The sequence below is a fragment of the Pseudophryne corroboree genome, chromosome 8 (assembly GCF_028390025.1).
Source record: "Pseudophryne corroboree isolate aPseCor3 chromosome 8, aPseCor3.hap2, whole genome shotgun sequence".
NCBI classification, from domain to species: domain Eukaryota; kingdom Metazoa; phylum Chordata; class Amphibia; order Anura; family Myobatrachidae; genus Pseudophryne; species Pseudophryne corroboree.
Window position 1 is genome coordinate 44,116,382 of NC_086451.1, and position 18,317 is coordinate 44,134,698.

General features: G+C 48.3%; 1 protein-coding gene across 2 annotated transcripts in view; it reads right to left on the minus strand.

The window, feature by feature from the left end:
- ARHGAP4 (Rho GTPase activating protein 4) overlaps positions 1 to 18,317 on the minus strand; it is a 229,147-nt gene that overhangs the window by 79,163 nt on the left and 131,667 nt on the right. For both annotated transcript variants that reach the window (XM_063936299.1, XM_063936300.1), the window contains exons 2-3: positions 15,387 to 15,582; positions 14,754 to 14,916 (exon numbers count right to left, since the gene is read on the minus strand). In XM_063936299.1, coding sequence (XP_063792369.1) covers positions 14,754 to 14,916; positions 15,387 to 15,582 — 359 coding nt within the window. The remainder of the gene's footprint in view (positions 1 to 14,753; positions 14,917 to 15,386; positions 15,583 to 18,317) is intronic.

Sequence of the window (18,317 nt, forward strand, 5' to 3'; positions counted from 1 at the left end):
AGCAGGACACCCAATCTTGTTGGGAGCACACAGGACAAACAAAGACTCTGTTTTCCGTATTCGAGCTGTTCTAGCGACATAAATCTTCAAAGCCCTAACCAGATCTGGAGACTTTGACTCAGTGAACGTGTCAGTAATTACTGGCACCACAATAGGTTGGTTTATGTGGAAAGATGAAACCACCTTCAGAAGAAAATGTTGACGAGTCCTCAACTCTGCCCTATCTTCATGTAAGATCAGGTAAGGGCTCTTGTGAGACAAGGCCCCCAATTCAGACACCCGCCGCGCAGAAGCCAATGCCAAAAGCATCACCACTTTCCAAGTGAGAAACTTCAACTCTATCTCTTGTAGAGGCTCAAACCAATCTGATTGAAGGAACTGCAACACCACGTTAAGGTCCCATGGTGCCACTGGAGGCACAAATGGAGGCTGGATGTGCAGAACTCCTTTCACAAAGGTCTGAACCTCTGGAAGAGAGGCCAATTGTTTTTGGAAGAACACTGACAAGGCCGAAATCTGGACCTTGATTGATCCCAATCGTAGGCCCCCCTCCACACCACCCTGCAGAAAATGGAGAAAACGTCCCAACTCAAACTCTTCCGTAGGAGCCTTCTTGGATTCACACCAAGACACATTTTCTCCAAATACGGTGGTAATGTTTCGACGTTACTCCTTTCCTGGCCTGAATAAGGGTGGGGATGACTTCCTAGGGAACACGCTTTCGGGCTAGGATCCGGCGCTCAACAGCCATGCCGTCAAACGTAGCCGCGGTAAGTCTTGATACACGCACGGCCCCTGCTGCAGCAGGCCCTCGCGAAGAGGAAGAGGCCGAGGATCTTCTATGAGCAACTCCTGAAGATCTGGGTACCAAGCCCTCCTTGGCCAGTCTGGGGCAATGAAGATTGGTCGAACTCATGTTCTTCTTATGATCCTGAGCACTTTTAAGATCAGCGGAAGTGGAGGGAAGACAAACACCGACCGGAACACCCACTGGGCCACCAGCGCATCCACTGCTATTGCTTGAGGGTCTCTCGACCTGGAACAATATTCCTGAAGCTTCTTGTTGAGACGAGATGCCCTCATGTCTATTTGAGGAACTCCCCAAAGACTTGTCACCTCTGTGAAGACTTCTTGGTGTAGGCCCCACTCTCCTGGATGGAGATCGTGTCTGCTGAGGAAGTCTGCTTCCCAGTTGTCTACTCCCGGAATGAAAATTGCCGACAGAGCCTTTACATGTCTTCCTGCCCAGAGGAGGATCTTCGTCACCTCTGCCATTGCCGCTCTGCTTTTCGTTCCGCCCTGCCTGTTTATGTACGCGACTGCTGTTACATTGTCCCACTGGATCTGCACGGGATGATCTTGAAGAAGATGTGCCGCTTGTTGAAGGCCGTTGTAAATGGCTCTCAATTCCAGCACGTTTATGTGAAGGCAGGCTTCCTGACTTGACCATTTTCCCTGGAAGCTTTCTCCCTGAGTGACAGCTCCCCAGCCTTGGAGACTTGCATCCGTGGTTACCAGGAGCCAGTCCTGAATCCCGAACCTGCGTCCCTCTAGTAGGTGAGAACTTTGTAGCCACCACAGGAGCGAAATCCTGGCTTTTGACGACAGGATTATCTTCCGGTGCATGTGTAGGTGGGATCCCGACCACTTGTCCAACAGGTCCCACTGGAATACCCTGGCATGGAACCTGCCAAACTGTATGGCCTCGTAGGCCGCCACCATCTTCCCCAACAACCAAATGCACTGATGGATCGACACACTCGATGGTTTCAATATCTGTTTTACCATTTTCTGGATTTCCAGAGCCTTTTCCAAATACTCTCTGAACTTCTGTGTCCAGAATCATCCTGAGAAAAGACAATCTTGTCGTCGGTTCCAACTGTGACTTTGGATAATTTATTATCAAACCGTGTTGTTGGAGTATTGACAGGGAGAGTGTGATGTTTTGTAACAACTGCTCCCTGGATCTCGCCTTTATCAGGAGATCTTCTAGATAAGGAATTATACCGACTCCTTTTTGAAGCAGGAGAACCATCATCTCCGTCATCACCTTGGTGAATACCCTCAGCGCCTTGGAGAGACCGAAAGGTAACGTCTGGAATTGGTAATGGCAATCCTGAACCGCGAATCTCAGATAAGCCTGGTGAGGAGGATAAATGGGAACATGCAGGTAAGCATCTTTTATGTCTACAGACACCATGTAGTCCCCCTCCTCCAGACTGGAAATCACTACCCTCAGTGATTCCATTTTGAACTTCAATCGTTTCAAGTAGAGATTCAGATTTTTCAGGTTTAGGATCGGTCTGACCGAGCCGTCCGGCTTCGGAACTACAAAAAGGCTTAAATAAAACCCCTCCCCTTGTTGTGACAAAGGTACCAGGACTAAGACCTGATCCTGACATAATTTTTGGATTGCCGCTGTTACTGCTTCCCTTTCTGGAAGAGAAGCTGGCAAGGTCGATTTGAAAAATCGGCATGGGGGAACGTCTTGAAACTCCAGCTTGTATTCCTGGGACACTATTTGCAACACCCAGGGATCCAGGCCAGACAGAATCCAACCTTGGCTGAACAGTTTGAGACGTGCCCCCACCCGAGCGGCCTCCCGCAACGGAGCCCCAGCGTCATGCTGAAGATTTGGCAGAAGTAGGGGTAGACTTCTGCTCCTGGGAACCTGAAGCTGCTGTGGACTTCTTTCCCTTCCCCCTTCCCCTAACCGCAAAGAAGGGGGAACCTCTCGCTTTTTTGTATTTATTGGGCCGAAAGGACTGCATGTGCGGGTGATATGTCTTTTTTGCTGGTGCAGGGGGCAAAAATGTTGACTTACCTGCGGTAGCCGCCGAGACTAACGCATCCAGTCCATCGCCAAATAAGGTCTCACCTTTATATGGGAGAGCCTCCATACTTCTTTTGGAATCTGCATCCACGTTCCACTGGCGAATCCACAACGCCCGCCGAGACGATACTGCCATGGTAGCGGCTTGTGAACTCAAGAGTCCAATATCTTTCATCGCTTCTAGCATGTATGCGGTAGCGTCTTTGATATTCCCTAACTTAAGGAGTATCTCATCTTTATCAATTGTGTCAATTTCTGATGACAAGCTTTCTGACCATTTTTCAATAGTGCGTCTCACCCACGCGCAAGCAATTGAGGGCCTGAGCAGCGTACCATTGGCAACATAAATGGATTTCAATGTAGTTTCCATCTTTCGGTCTGCCGGCTCTTTTAGTGAAGCCGTGCCAGGTGCAGGGAGAATTACCTTCTTTGTCAACCTGGACAGTGCACTGTCTAACACAGGGGGTGACTCCCATTTTTTCCTGTCCTCCACCGGGAAAGGATAAGCTATCTGAATTCTCTTGGGAATACAACATTTATTTTCAGGATTCACCCACATCCCTTCAAAGAGTGTATTAAACTCGTGGGAAGGAGGGAAAGTGACCTTATATTTAATTTCTTTATAGAAATAAGCCTTCTCCTGAGGTACAGGAGTGGCTTCCGTGACTTCCAGAACTTCCCTTATAGCCACAATCATATATTGTATATTTTTTTGCCAATTTATGATCTATTTCTCTGGAGTCACTACTGTCGACACAACAATCAGTGTCCGTGTCGGTATCAGTATTTACAATATTCGCAAATGGTCTCTTGTGTGACCCAGAGGGGTCGCCTGTAGATGGAAGAACAGAGCCCTGAAAAATCACATCCTCCACAGATTTTCTCCAGCACACAGCATGAGATTCAGATTTATCTAATCTCCTATTGATATGATGCATACTATCACGTATTTCTTTCACCCATGCAGGCTCTTGGTGTGCCGGTAGCGCCATCACATTACACTTGTGTCCCTAAAATGGTTTCCTCCGGGGAGGAACTCCCTGCCTCTGACATGTCTTACACACGTGTACAACACACACACACAGACACACTGGGACTTATAGGGGACAGACCCACAGTAAAATCTGTCAGAGGGACACAGTTTAGGAGCAGCCAGTTCACAACCCCAGCGCCAGTATCTAATGCCTGTGAACACAGAATGCCCACTGACATGCAGCGCTTTTTACACAGTAAAACACACTTGTAAAGCACCAAATTCGCTTGTGCCACCCCCCGTTTTGCACCCTGATACTTATAGTCAGAAGTGAAGGAGGACCAGCGATGTCTCTGCAGCCTGAGGAGAGAGAACATGGCACTGAGCAGTGTGCTGGCTGCCTGAGGAAGAAGCTCCGCCCTTTTTACCTCAGAAACTTTTCATAATATTTATACTGGCGGGGGTAGGGCTGTGCCTGGGCATCTTATGCCCCCTTTTTGCCAGTTTATAGAGATGTTTTTGCTGCCCAGGGCGCCCCGTCCCCCGCGCGCCCTGCACCCTGCCGTGCCTGTGTGTGTGGTCAGCAATGGCGCGCTGCGCTCTCGCCAGCCGCGCTGTACCTCAGCCATCACTTTTCTTGATAGAAGATCTGTCTTCTTCTACTCACCTGTCTTCTGGCTCTGTGAGGGGGGTGATGGCGTGCTGTGGGAGTGAGCATCTAGGCACGGCTAGCGTTCAGTTCCCTTCAGGAGCTAATGGTGTCCTGTCAGCCAGAAGCAGAGCCATGAAACTCTACAGGAAGTTGGTTCCTACTTCTGCCCCCTCAGTCCCACGAAGCAGGGAGTCGGTTGCCAGCAGATCTCCCTGAAAATAAAAAAAAACTAATAAGTCTTTTCAGAGAAACTCAGTAGAGCTCCCCTAGAGTGCATCCAGTCTGCCTTTGCACATTTCTAAAACTGAGGTCTGGAGGAGGGGCATAGGGGGAGGAGCCAGTTCACACCCATTGAAAAGTCTTAAGAGTGCCCATGGCTCCTGCGGAACAGTCTATACCCCATGGTCATGAAGTGGACCCCAGCATCCTCTAGGATGTATGAGAAAGTGGAGAGAGATGAAGTACCAGCCAATCTGTCATTTTTTCAAACTAAGGAGGAGATTTAACAATGAGTGATACTCTTGTTATCACTCGTTACGAATGATAAGTAGTGTTACAGCCAATTAGTTCATAACGGTCACGTGTTTGAAAGAATAAGAATTTACTTACCGATAATTCTATTTCTCGGAGTCCGTAGTGGATGCTGGGGTTCCTGAAAGGACCATGGGGAATAGCGGCTCCGCAGGAGACAGGGCACAAAAAAGTAAAGCTTTAGGATCAGGTGGTGTGCACTGGCTCCTCCCCCTATGACCCTCCTCCAAGCCTCAGTTAGGTACTGTGCCCGGACGAGCGTACACAATAAGGAAGGATTTATGAATCCCGGGTAAGACTCATACCAGCCACACCAATCACACTGTACAACCTGTGATCTGAACCCAGTTAACAGTATGATAACAGCGGAGCCTCTGAAAAGATGGCTCACAACAATAATAACCCGATTTTTGTAACTATGTACAAGTAATGCAGATAATCCGCACTTGGGATGGGCGCCCAGCATCCACTACGGACTCCGAGAAATAGAATTATCGGTAAGTAAATTCTTATTTTCTCTATCATCCTAGTGGATGCTGGGGTTCCTGAAAGGACCATGGGGATTATACCAAAGCTCCCAAACGGGCGGGAGTGCGGATGACTCTGCAGCACCGAATGAGAGAACTCCAGGTCCTCCTTAGCCAGGGTATCAAATTTGTAGGATTTTACAAACGTGTTTGCCCCTGACTAAATAGCCGCTCGGCAAAGTTGTAAAGCCGAGACCCCTCGGGCAGTCGCCCAAGATGAGCCCACCTTCCTTGTGGAATGGGCATTTACATATTTTGGCTGTGGCAGGCCTGCCACAGAATGTGCAAGCTGAATTGTATCACACATCCAACTAGCAAAAGTCTGCTTAAAAGCAAGAGCACCCAGTTTGTTGGGTGCATACAGGATAACAGCAAGTCAGTTTTCCTGACTCCAGCCGTCCTGGAACCTATATTTTCAGGGCCCTGACCACATCTAGCAACTTGGAGTCCTCCAAGTCCCTAGTAGGCGCAAGACACCACAATAAGCTGGTTCAGGTGAAACACTGACACCACCTTAGGGAGAGAACTGGGGACGAGTCCGCAGCTCTGCCCTGTCCGAATGGACAAACAGATATGGGCTTTTTTGAGAAAAAAACCACCAATTTGACACTCGCCTGGTCCAGGCCAGGTCCAAGAGCATGTTCACTTTTCATGTGAGATGCTTCAAATCCACAGATTTGACTGGTTTTAAACCAATGTGTTTTGAGGAATCCCAGAACTACGTTGAGATCCCACAGTGCCACTGGAGGCACAAAAGGGGGTTGTATATGCAATACTCCCCTTGACAAACTTCTGGACTTCAGGAACTGAAGCCAATTCTTTCTGGAAGAAAAATCGACAGGGCCGAAATTTGAACCTTAATGGACCCCAATTTGAGGCCCATAGACACTCCTGTTTGCAAGAAATGCAGGAATCGACCGAGTTGAAATTTCTTCGTGGGGCCTTCCTGGCCTCACACCACGCAACATATTTTCGCCACATGTGGTGATAATGTTGTGCGGTCACCTCCTTTCTGGCTTTGACCAGGGTAGGAATGACCTCTTCCTGAATGCCTTTTCCCTTAGGATCCGGCGTTCCACCGCCATGCCGTCAAACGCAGCTGCGGTAAGTCTTGGAACAGACCTGGTACTTGCTGAAACAAGTCCCTTCTTAGCGGCAGAGGCGATAAGTCCTCTGTGAGCATCTCTTGAAGTTCCGGGTACCAAGTCCTTCTTGGCCAATCCGGAGCCATGAGTATAGTTCTTACTCCTCTACGTCTTATAATTCTCAGTACCTTAGGTATGAAAAGCAGAGGATGGAACACATACACCGACTGGTACACCCACGGTGTTACCAGAACGTCCACAGCTATTGCCTGAGGGTCTCTTAACCTGGCGCAATACCTGTCCCGTTTTTTGTTCAGACGGGACGCCATCATGTCCACCTTTGGTAATTCCCAACGGTTTACAATTATGTGGAAAACTTCCCCATGAAGTTCCCACTCTGCCGGGTGGAGGTCGTGCCTACTGAGGAAGTCTGCTTCCCAGTTTCCATTCCCGGAATGAAACACTGCTGACAGTGCTATCACATGATTTTCCGCCCAGCGAAAAGTCCTTGCAGTTTTTGCCACTGCCCTCCTGCTTCTTGTGCCGCCCTGTCTATTTACGTGGGCGACTGCCGTGATGTTTTATCCCACTGGATCAATACCGGCTGACCTTGAAGCAGAGGTCTTGCTAAGCTTAGAGCATTATAAATTTACCCTTAGCTATATTTATGTGGAGAAAAATCTCCAGACTTGATCACACTCCCTGGAAATTTTTTCCTTGTGTGACTGCTCCCCAGCCTCTCGGGCTGGCCTCCGTGGTCACCAACATCCAAAACTGAATGCCGAATCTGCGGCCCTCTAGAAGATGAGCACTCTGTAACCACCACAGGAGAGACACCCTTGTCCTTGGATATAGGGTTATCCGCTGATGCATCTGAAGATGCGATCCGGACCATTTGTCCAGCAGATCCCACTGAAAAGTTCTTGCATGAAATCTGCCGACTGGAATTGCTTCGAAGGAAGTCACCATTTTTTTACCATGGCCCTTGTGCAATGATGCACTGATTTTAGGAGGTTCCTGACTAGCTCGGATAACTCCCTGGCTTTCTCTTCCGGGAGAAACACCTTTTTCTGGACTGTGTCCAGAATCATCCCTAAGCACAGGAGACTTGTTGTCGGGATCAGCTGCGATTTTGGAATCTTTAGAATCCACCCCTGCTGTTGTAACAGTATCCGAGATAGTGCTACTCCGACCTCCAACTGTTCCCTGGACTTTGCCCTTATCAGGAGATCGTCCAAGTAAGGGATAATTAAGACGCCTTTTCTTCGAAGAAGAACCATCATTTCGGCCATTACCTTGGTAAAGACCCGGGGTGCCGTAGACAATCCAAACGGCAGCGTCTGAAACTGATAGTGACAGTTCTGTACCACGAACCTGAGGTACCCTTAGTGATAAGGGCAAATTTGGGACATGGAGGTAAGCATCCCTGATGTCTCGGGACACCAGATAGTCCCCTTCTTCCCGGTTCGTTATCACTGCTCTGAGTGACTCCATCTTGATTTGAACCTTTGTAAGTGTTCAAATTTTTTTAGATTTAGAATAGGTCTCACCTAGCCTTCTGGCTTCAGTACCACAATATAGTGTGGAATAATACCCCTTTTCTTGTTGTAGGAGGGGTAATTTAATTATCACCTGCTGGGAATACAGCTCGTGAATTTTTTCCCATACTGCCTCCTTGTCGGAGGGAGACCTTGGTAAAGCAGCCTTCAGGAGCCTGCGCAGGGGAAACGTCTCGACATTCCAAACTGTACCCCTGGGATACTACTTGTAGGATCCAGGGGTCCTGTACGGTCTCAGCGTCATGCTGAGAGCTTGTCAGAAGCGGTGGAACGCTTCTGTTCCTGGGAATGGGCTGCCTGCTGCAGTCTTCTTCCCTTTCCTCTATCCCTGGGCAGATATGACTCTTATAGGGACGAAAGGACTGAAGCTGAAAAGACGGTGTCTTTTTCTGCAGAGATGTGACTTAGGGTAAAAACGGTGGATTTTCCAGCAGTTGCCGTGGCCACCAGGTCCGATGGACCGACCCCAAATAACTCCTCTTCCTTTATACGGCAATACACCTTTGTGCCGTTTGGAATCTGCATCACCTGACCACTGTCGTGTCCATAAACATCTTCTGGCAGATATGGACATCGCACTTACTCTTGATGCCAGAGTGCAAATATCCCTCTGTGCATCTCGCATATATAGAAATACATCCTTTAAATGCTCTATAGTCAATAAAATACTGTCCCTGTCAAGGGTATCAATATTTTTAGTCAGGGAATCCGACCAAGCCACCCCAGCTCTGCACATCCAGGCTGAGGCGATCGCTGGTCGCAGTATAACACCAGTATGTGTGTATATACTTTTTATGATATTTTTCCAGCCTCCTGTCAGCTGGCTCCTTGAGGACGGCCCTATCTATAGACGGTACCGCCACTTGTTCTGATAAGCGTGTGAGCGCCTTATCCACCCTAAGGGGTGTTTCCCAACGCGCCCTAACTTCTGGCGGGAAAGGGTATACCGCCCATATTTTCTATCGGGGGGAACCCACGCATCATCACACACTTCATTTAATTTATCTGATTCAGGAAAAACTACGGTAGTTTTTTCACATCCCACATAATACCCTCTTTTGTGGTACTTGTAGTATCAGAAATATGTAACACCTCCTTCATTGCCCTTAACGTGTGGCCCTAATAAGGAATAAGTTTGTTTATTCACCGTCGACACTGGATTCAGTGTCCCTGTCTGTGTCTGTGTCGACCGACTAAAGTAAACGGGCGTTTTAAAACCCCTGACGGTGTTTTTGAGACGTCTGGACCGGTACTAATTGTTTGTCGGCCGTCTCATGTCGTCAACCGACCTTGGCGCGTGTTGACATTATCACGTAATTCCCTAAATAAGCCATCCATTCCGGTGTCGACTCCCTAGAGAGTGACATCACCATTACAGGCAATTGCTCCGCCTCCTCACCAACATCGTCCTCATACATGTCGACACACACGTACCGACACACAGCACACACACAGGGAATGCTCTGATAGAGGACAGGACCTACTAGCCCTTTGGAGAGACAGAGAGAGAGTTTGCCAGCACACACCAAAAACGCTATAATTATATAGGGACAACCTTATATAAGTGTTTTCCCTTATAGCATCTTTTTTATATATTTCTAACGCCAAATTAGTGCCCCCCCTCTCTGTTTTAACCCTGTTTCTGTAGTGCAGTGCAGGGGAGAGCCTGGGAGCCTTCCCTCCAGCCTTTCTGTGAGGGAAAATGGCGCTGTGTGCTGAGGAGATAGGCCCCGCCCCTTTTTCGGCGGCCTCGTCTCCCGCTCTTAACGGATTCTGGCAGGGGTTAAATATCTCCATATAGCCCCCGGAGGCTATATGTGAGGTATTTTTAGCCAAAAAAGGTTTTCATTTGCCTCCCAGGGCGCCCCCCTCCCAGCGCCCTGCACCCTCAGTGACTGCCGTGTGAAGTGTGCTGAGAGGAAAATGGCGCACAGCTGCAGTGCTGTGCGCTACCTTAAGAAGACTGAGGAGTCTTCTGCCGCCGATTCTGGACCTCTTCTCGTTTCAGCATCTGCAAGGGGGCCGGCGGCGAGGCTCCGGTGACCATCCAGGCTGTACCTGTGATCGTCCCTCTGGAGCTAATGTCCAGTAGCCAAGAAGCCAATCCATCCTGCACGCAGGTGAGTTCACTTCTTCTCCCCTAAGTCCCTCGTTGCAGTGATCCTGTTGCCAGCAGGACTCACTGTAAAATAAAAAACCTAAGCTAAACTTTTCTAAGCAGCTCTTTAGGAGAGCCACCTAGATTGCACCCTTCTCGGCCGGGCACAAAAATCTAACTGAGGCTTGGAGGAGGGTCATAGGGGGAGGAGCCAGTGCACACCACCTGATCCTAAAGCTTTACTTTTTTGTGCCCTGTCTCCTGCGGAGCCGCTATTCCCCATGGTCCTTTCAGGAACCCCAGCATCCACTAGGACGATAGAGAAATGATGGTTAGGAGCTAATTGGCTGGAGCACCATTTATCATTCGTGACGAGTGATAAGATTATGACTCGATGGTAAAGCTGCCCCTGAAGGGTCTATGTACTAAAGCCCCGTTCACACAGGGAGAGATGTGTGCTGAGCGATCTGTCACAGACTGCTCAGCACACATCTCTCCCCTAGCCCAGTGGTGAAATGAGCAACCTGCTAGATTGTGCCTGCATGCAGGCCAATCTAGCACCGGCAATAGCGACGCGCAGTGCGGTATACACACAAAGAAATCCATGCTTAAGTTCTAAGCAATCTAGTCACTGATCTCTCCGTGTGTACCCCCCTTAAGCCTTGGAGAGAGATAAAGTCAATGGAGATAAAGTACCAGCCAATCAGTCATTTTCCAAACACAGCCTGTAACATGGCAGCTAGGAGCTGATTGGCTGGGACTCCCATTTGCACTGTGACAGAGAAGGATTTTTAAAGCGAGAAATAACATGTTTATATTTAACTTAATGTCACTTAATTGAATTGAATTTGTATATAATCATATTTTACATGCTGAACGTGACTTTGCATTTATTAATAAATAACACTGCCCAGACCGTATGTTCTGCTGTGACATTATTATATTGTATAGAAATCGGGTTATGCGGCTTGTGCATTTACTGCTAACGCTAACCAGCCACATCTCTGCGCTTTCTCCATGCGGCACCTCTTGCTGCAGACGTACACCTGGCGCATATACTAGTGCGGTACAGCTGGACACAAGGCGAGGCTGAGCATATGCATGTAAAAGCTATTTCTCTAGGAAGTTTTTTGTCCAGTTTACACTTGGGACACACCTGATGTACGCACATGTGCCTCTGAGACGGTAAGTAAGAGAATGAAAAAGGGGGAGATAATGAGAGAAAGAGAGAGAGGAAGACAATGAGAGCACAAAAGAACAGAGAAGAGTGTGTAACAAAGGGTTATGATGACTCATTCTTAAATGGAGCACACAGTCTACACACCTTATTTTTACAAATTTGTGTGCACCACTTTTTTTTTCCAGCTAGTGAAAGATAAACAACAGTACAAGGGCGTAGCTACCATAGGTGCAGGGAGTGCAGCTGCTATGGGGCCCAGAGCTGAGAGGGGCCCACCGTCCCTGTCACAGTTACATGTGTTATGTACAAGGGCATAGCTACCATAGGTGCAGGGAGTGCAGCTGCTATGGGGCCCAGAGCTGAGAGGGGCCACCTTCCCTGTCACAGTTACATGTGTTATATACAGGGTGTAGCTACCAGAGGTGCAGGGAGTGCAGCTGCTATGGGGCCCAGAGCTGAGAGGGGCCCACCGTCCCTGTCACAGTTACATGTGTTATATACAGGGTGTAGCTACCATAGGTGCAAGGAGTGCAGCTACTATGGGGCCCAGAGCTGAGAGGGGCCACCTTCCCTGTCACAGTTACATGTGTTATATACAGGGGCGTAGCTACCATAGGTGCAGGGAGTGCAGCTGCTATGGGGCCCAAAGCTGAGAGGGGCCACCGTCCCTGTCAAAGTTACATGTGTTATATACAGGGTGTAGCTACCATAGGTGCAGGGAGTGCAGCTGCTATGGGGCCCAGGCTGTGAGGGCCCACCGTCCCTGTCACAGTTACATGTGTTATATACAGGGTGTAGCTACCATAGGTGCAGGGAGTGCAGCTGCTACGGGGCCCAGAGCTGAGAGGGGCCCACCTTCCCTGTCACAGTTACATGTGTTATATACAGGGTGTAGCTACCATAGGTGCAGGAAGTGCAGCTGCTATGGGGCCCAGAGCTGAGAGGGGCCACCTTCCCTGTCAAAGTTACAGTTGTTATATAAATTTTTCACCAATGGGTGGTACTTTCAAACTTTTCCTTGGGGCCTCTGGACCTGCTTATTGTAGTGTGGTATATATGAACTGGAGGGCATTTTAATGTTATATAGTATGAACCAGGGCACTGTAATGAGGCACAATATGAACAGGGAGTACTATATATCATAATGTGAATTGGGGATACTGTGCGGTATAATGTGTACTGGAAGCGCTGAAATGTGACAGAGTGAACTTAAACACTACTACAATTCATAAAAGAAACTAGGGCACTACTATGGGGCATAACATTAAATACGGCTCTACTATGGGTCAGAAAATGAACTAAGGCACTATTATAGGGCATAAAATGAACTACTGCTGCATAGAAGTGTCTCTCTAGAAGCATTGTGACGGGCCCCCTTCAAAATGTTGCTATGGGGCAACAAAGTTCTGGCTACGCACCTGGTACCATGGAAACATAGAGACATAGAATGTGACGGCAGATAAGAACCACTTGGCCCATCTAGTCTGCCCCTTTTTTATCCTTTAGGTCAGGCATTCCCAACCGCGGTCCTCGGGGCACACCAACAGTGCAGGTTTTAGTGATATCCAGGCTTGAACACAGGTGACTTAATTAGTACCTAAGTTATTTTGATTTAACCATCTGTGCTGAAGCCTGGATATCACTAAAACCTGCACTGTTGGTGTGCCTTGAGGACCGTGGTTGGGAATGCCTGCTTTAGGTAATCTCAACCCTTTTTGAACCGTAGTTCTTTGTAAGGATATTCATATGCCTATCCCAAGCATGTTTACATTGCTCTGCTGTATTAGCCTCTACCTTCTCTGATGGGAGGCTATTCCACTTACCCACTACCCTTTCTGTGAAGTAATGTTTCCTTAAATGTCCCCTGAACCTCCCCCCCTCCAGTCTCAGTGCATGTCCTCGTGTTCTGATACGTCTCTTCCTTTGAAGAATCCTGTACCGTGGTAAAACCCTTGATATATTTTAAAGTTTCTATCATGTCCCCCCTTTCCCTTCTCTGCTCCAAACTACACATAGAGATTTTTTAGTCTTTCTGGGTATGTTTTGTGGTGTAGGCCATGCACCATTTTAGTTGCCCTTCTTTGTACAGTTTCTAATGTATTAATATCCTTTTGGACAGTGGTTGTTGGGGGTACTTGGGGGTACTTTAGGGGGTACTTGGACCTCAGTCCTCAAGTAGCCCCAACAGTTCATGTTTTCCAGGTGTATTCATTACTCACTGACACATTTTAAAACAGGTGGAGCAAATTATCGCACTTGCAATCCTGTGAGGAGACCCGGAAAACATGAACTGTTCGGGGTACTTGAGGACCGAGGTTGAGAACCACTGCTTTTGAAGATCTGGCCTCCAGAATTGAACACAGTATTCTAGATGAGGCCGTACCAATGACCTATACAGTGGCATTATTACTTCTTTCTTTCTGCTGCTGATTCCTCTCCCAATGCAGCCAAGCATCTGACTAGCCTTCCTCATTGCTTTGTTACATTGCTTACCTGCCTCTAAGTCACCTGAAATAGTGACTCCTAGATCCCTTTCCTCCTCAGTAGTTTCCAATATAGGGGTATATTCAATTGACATCGAAAGCTGCAGTCTGTCGAAAAGACGGCAGTTTTCTACTTTTTTTTTAGGTCGAAAGGGGTTCCAACCTATTCAATATATTCGACAAGTCGAGGAATTCGACTTGTCCAAAAGCACGTGGATCGGCGCAATAGCTGCCGATCCACGTGCTTGTGTCGAAAACGGGGCCAAAACCGACAGGATTTGGCCCCCTTTTCGACCATCTCAGTCCAGGGAGACGGGGGACAGCCGCGGGCATACAGGGGAGAGAAGCGCTACAGCACAGCACTACAGCAGGATGTCTCACAGCCGCGCCGCTCACGGCAGCGTCCACTCGGCTCCAGCAAGTGAGGTCACGCTTGCTGGAGCCGGGTGGACACTGCCGTGAGGTCGGGCGGCTGTGTGACATCCTCCTGTAGCGCTGCTCTCCTCCGATGCCGGCGGCTGTCCCCGCTGGTCTCTCCGTGCCCCCCCCCCCCTCTCCTCCTCTGGGTCCCTCATCTCAATTCGACTTTTTAAAAGTCGAATTGAGATGAGATTGAATAGGGGTTGTCGGATCCATTCCGACAAATGCATGTCGGAATGGATCCGACCCGAATTGAATATACCCCATAGTACCCTTAATACTGTATTTGTTTTAGCCTTTGGGTTTTTGATATGGATTCAACCCACAATATGGGTATAGTCTACAGCTGCCCTTTAGGCACTGACTGGAACAGTATTATTGCTGTTTGTGTAGAGGCGAGCCCTAGTCTTACCTTCTTTGTGAGGCGGGTGATGTCATCTCCAATATGTGTGAAGCGCGGGATGAGGTGTGAGGTGTACACATCATTGAGTGCTGCGTGATCTTTGCTTTCTTGCCGCGTGTGGTTTAGGATCATGTACCAGCAGTTCACAGGTGACAGGAGGTGCTGTTCTTTCCTACACAAGGATAACACGATGTACAGAGGATTAGGGGGACATTTACTAAGCAATGATAAGAGCAGAGAAGTGAGCCAGTGGAGAAGTGCCCATGGCAACCAATCAGCACTGATGTAACATCTATAATTTGCATACTATAAAATTATACAGAGCTGCTGATTGGTTGATGGGGCAACATCTCCACTGGCTCACTTCTCCGCTCTTATCACTGCTTAGTAAATGTCCCCCTTAGTGAGATAGCTGACAAGGCGAGGGGATTAAATGTGATAGAATCAAGGAATACATAGCGGTAGAACCGGCATTCGCCAGGCAGATGCTATTGAATTATAACTGTAAAAAAATGACAGGGCATGCTTGGTTCAGTAGTTCCATGAATGCTAACAATATACAGGTTATATAGCTTAGACCAATAGGAAGTCAGAGAAAAATACACAGACACAGGAAACGAAACGCGTTGGAATGGCAGTCACCTGAAGCCGTGGTGTTCCTTTGAGTTGCGGATTTTGGAAGAGAAGCGGTCGCACAGTTTCTCCAGGCTGCGGGAGTATTCCAGGTTAATCTCTGCCTTCCTGCGTAGGAACTCGCTCATATCCTGCAGCAACTGCTGGCGGAAATCCACCTGGGCATCTATGCATTTTACTTGCTCAATTAGCTGGCTGCGGATCTCTAGGGAGAGACAGAGAGAACCATGTCACCTTATTTTTAGGACAGACCTTTGTTTGTTCCAAATATTGTGACAGGAATCACATACACGGAGTATAATCCAACACAGATTTCCACCTCAGGCAGGATACAGCTTTACATGCAGATTTTGCATGTCAGGATTACAGGCAGTTCTTAAAACAGCAGTATAACCTTCCAAGTTCTGGTGATCACAAACAGTGCATATTCCAAATGGCTCTTAACTTTACCCCAGACTCCCATCTATCACCTGGTCACTTACTGGCATCAGGAGCAATGACCTACTGAACAAAAATAAGAATTTACTTACCGATAATTCTATTTCTCATAGTCCGTAGTGGATGCTGGGACTCCGTCAGGACCATGGGGAACAGCGGGCTCCGCAGGAGACAGGGCACATCTAAAAAAGCTTTTAGGTCACATGGTGCGTACTGGCTCCTCCCCCTATGACCCTCCTCCAAGCCTCAGTTAGGTACTGTGCCCGGACGAGCGTACACAATAAGGAAGGATCTTGAATCCCGGGTAAGACTCATACCAGCCACACCAATCACACCGTACAACTTGTGATCTGAACCCAGTTAACAGTATGATAACACAAACGAAGTAGCCTCTGAACAGATGGCTCACAACAACAGTAATAACCCGATTTTTGTAACAATAACTATGTACAAGCATTGCAGACAATCCGCACTTGGGATGGGCGCCCAGCATCCACTACGGACTATGAGAAATAGAATTATCGGTAAGTAAATTCTTATTTTCTCTAACGTCCTAGTGGATGCTGGGACTCCGTCAGGACCATGGGGATTATACCAAAGCTCCCAAACGGGCGGGAGAGTGCGGATGACTCTGCAGCACCGAATGAGAGAACTCCAGGTCCTCTTTAGCCAGAGTATCAAATTTGTAAAATTTTACAAACGTGTTCTCCCCTGACCACGTAGCTGCTCGGCAAAGTTGTAATGCCGAGACTCCTCGGGCAGCCGCCCAGGATGAGCCCACTTTCCTTGTGGAATGGGCCTTTACAGATTTAGGCTGTGGCAGGCCTGCCACAGAATGTGCAAGTTGGATTGTACTACATATCCAACGTGCAATCGTCTGTTTAGACGCAGGAGCACCCAACTTGTTGGGTGCATACAATGTAAACAACGAGTCAGATTTTCTGACTCCAGCTGTCCTTGAAATATATATTTTTAATGCTCTGACAACGTCCAGTAACTTGGAGTCCTCCAAGTCGCTAGTAGCCGCAGGCACCACAATAGGCTGGTTCAAGTGAAATGCCGAAACCACCTTAGGGAGAAATTGAGGACGTGTCCTCAATTCTGCCCTGTCCGAATGGAATATCAGATATGGGCTTTTGTATGACAAAGCTGCCAACTCCGAAACTCTCCTGGCTGAAGCCAGGGCCAACAGCATGGTTACCTTCCATGTAAGGGATTTTAAATCTACCGATTTTAAAGGCTCAAACCAATGAGATTTGAGAAAATTTAGAACCACGTTCAAATCCCACGGTGCCACTGGAGGCACTATTGGGGGTTGTATATGTAGTACACCTTTGACAAAAGTTTGTACTTCAGGCACTGACGCCAATTCCTTCTGGAAGAAAATTGATAAGGCCGAAATTTGAACTTTAATGGACCCCAATTTGAGGCCCATAGACAATCCTGCTTGCAGGAAATGTAAGAATCGACCCAATTGAAATTCTTCCGTTGGAGCCTTCTTGGCCTCACACCACGCAACATATTTTCTCCAAATGCGGTGATAATGTTGTGCGGTCACTTCTTTCCTGGCTTTAATTAAAGTAGGAATTACTTCCTCAGGAATGCCCTTCTCTTTTAGAATCCGGCGTTCAACCGCCATGCCGTCAAACGCAGCCGCGGTAAGTCTTGGAACATACAAGGTCCCTGCTGAAGCAGATCCCTTCTTAGAGGTAGAGGCCACGGATCCTCCGTGAGCATCTCTTGAAGTTCCGGATACCAAGTTCTTCTTGGCCAGTCCGGAGCTACCAGTATTGTTCTTACTCCTCTTTTCCGTATAATTCTCAGTACCTTTGGTATGAGAGGCAGAGGAGGGAACACATACACTGACTGGTACACCCACGGTGTTACCAGAGCGTCCACAGCTATTGCCTGAGGGTCTCTTGACCTGGCGCAATACCTGTCCAATTTTTTGTTGAGGCGAGACGCCATCATGTCCACCTTTGGTTTTTCCCAACGGTTCACAATCATGTGGAAAACTTCTGGATGAAGTCCCCACTCTCCCGGGTGAAGGTCGTGTCTGCTGAGGAAATCTGCTTCCCAGTTGTCCACTCCCGGGATGAACACTGCTGACAGTGCTACGACATGATTCTCCGCCCAGCGCAGAATCCTTGCAGCTTCTGCCATTGCACTCCTGCTTCTCGTGCCGCCTTGTCGGTTTACGTGGGCGACTGCCGTGATGTTGTCGGACTGGATCAACACCGGCTGACCCTGAAGCAGCGATTTTGCCAGGCTTAGAGCATTGTAGATCGCTCTTAGCTCCAGTATATTTATGTGAAGAGACGTCTCCAGGTTTGACCACACGCCCTGGAAGTTTCTTCCCTTTGTGACTGCTCCCCAACCTCGTAGGCTGGCATCCGTAGTCACCAGGACCCAGTCCTGTATGCCGAATCTGCGGCCCACTAACAGATGGGCAGTCTGCAACCACCACAGGAGAGACAACCTTGTTCTCGGTGACAGTGTTAT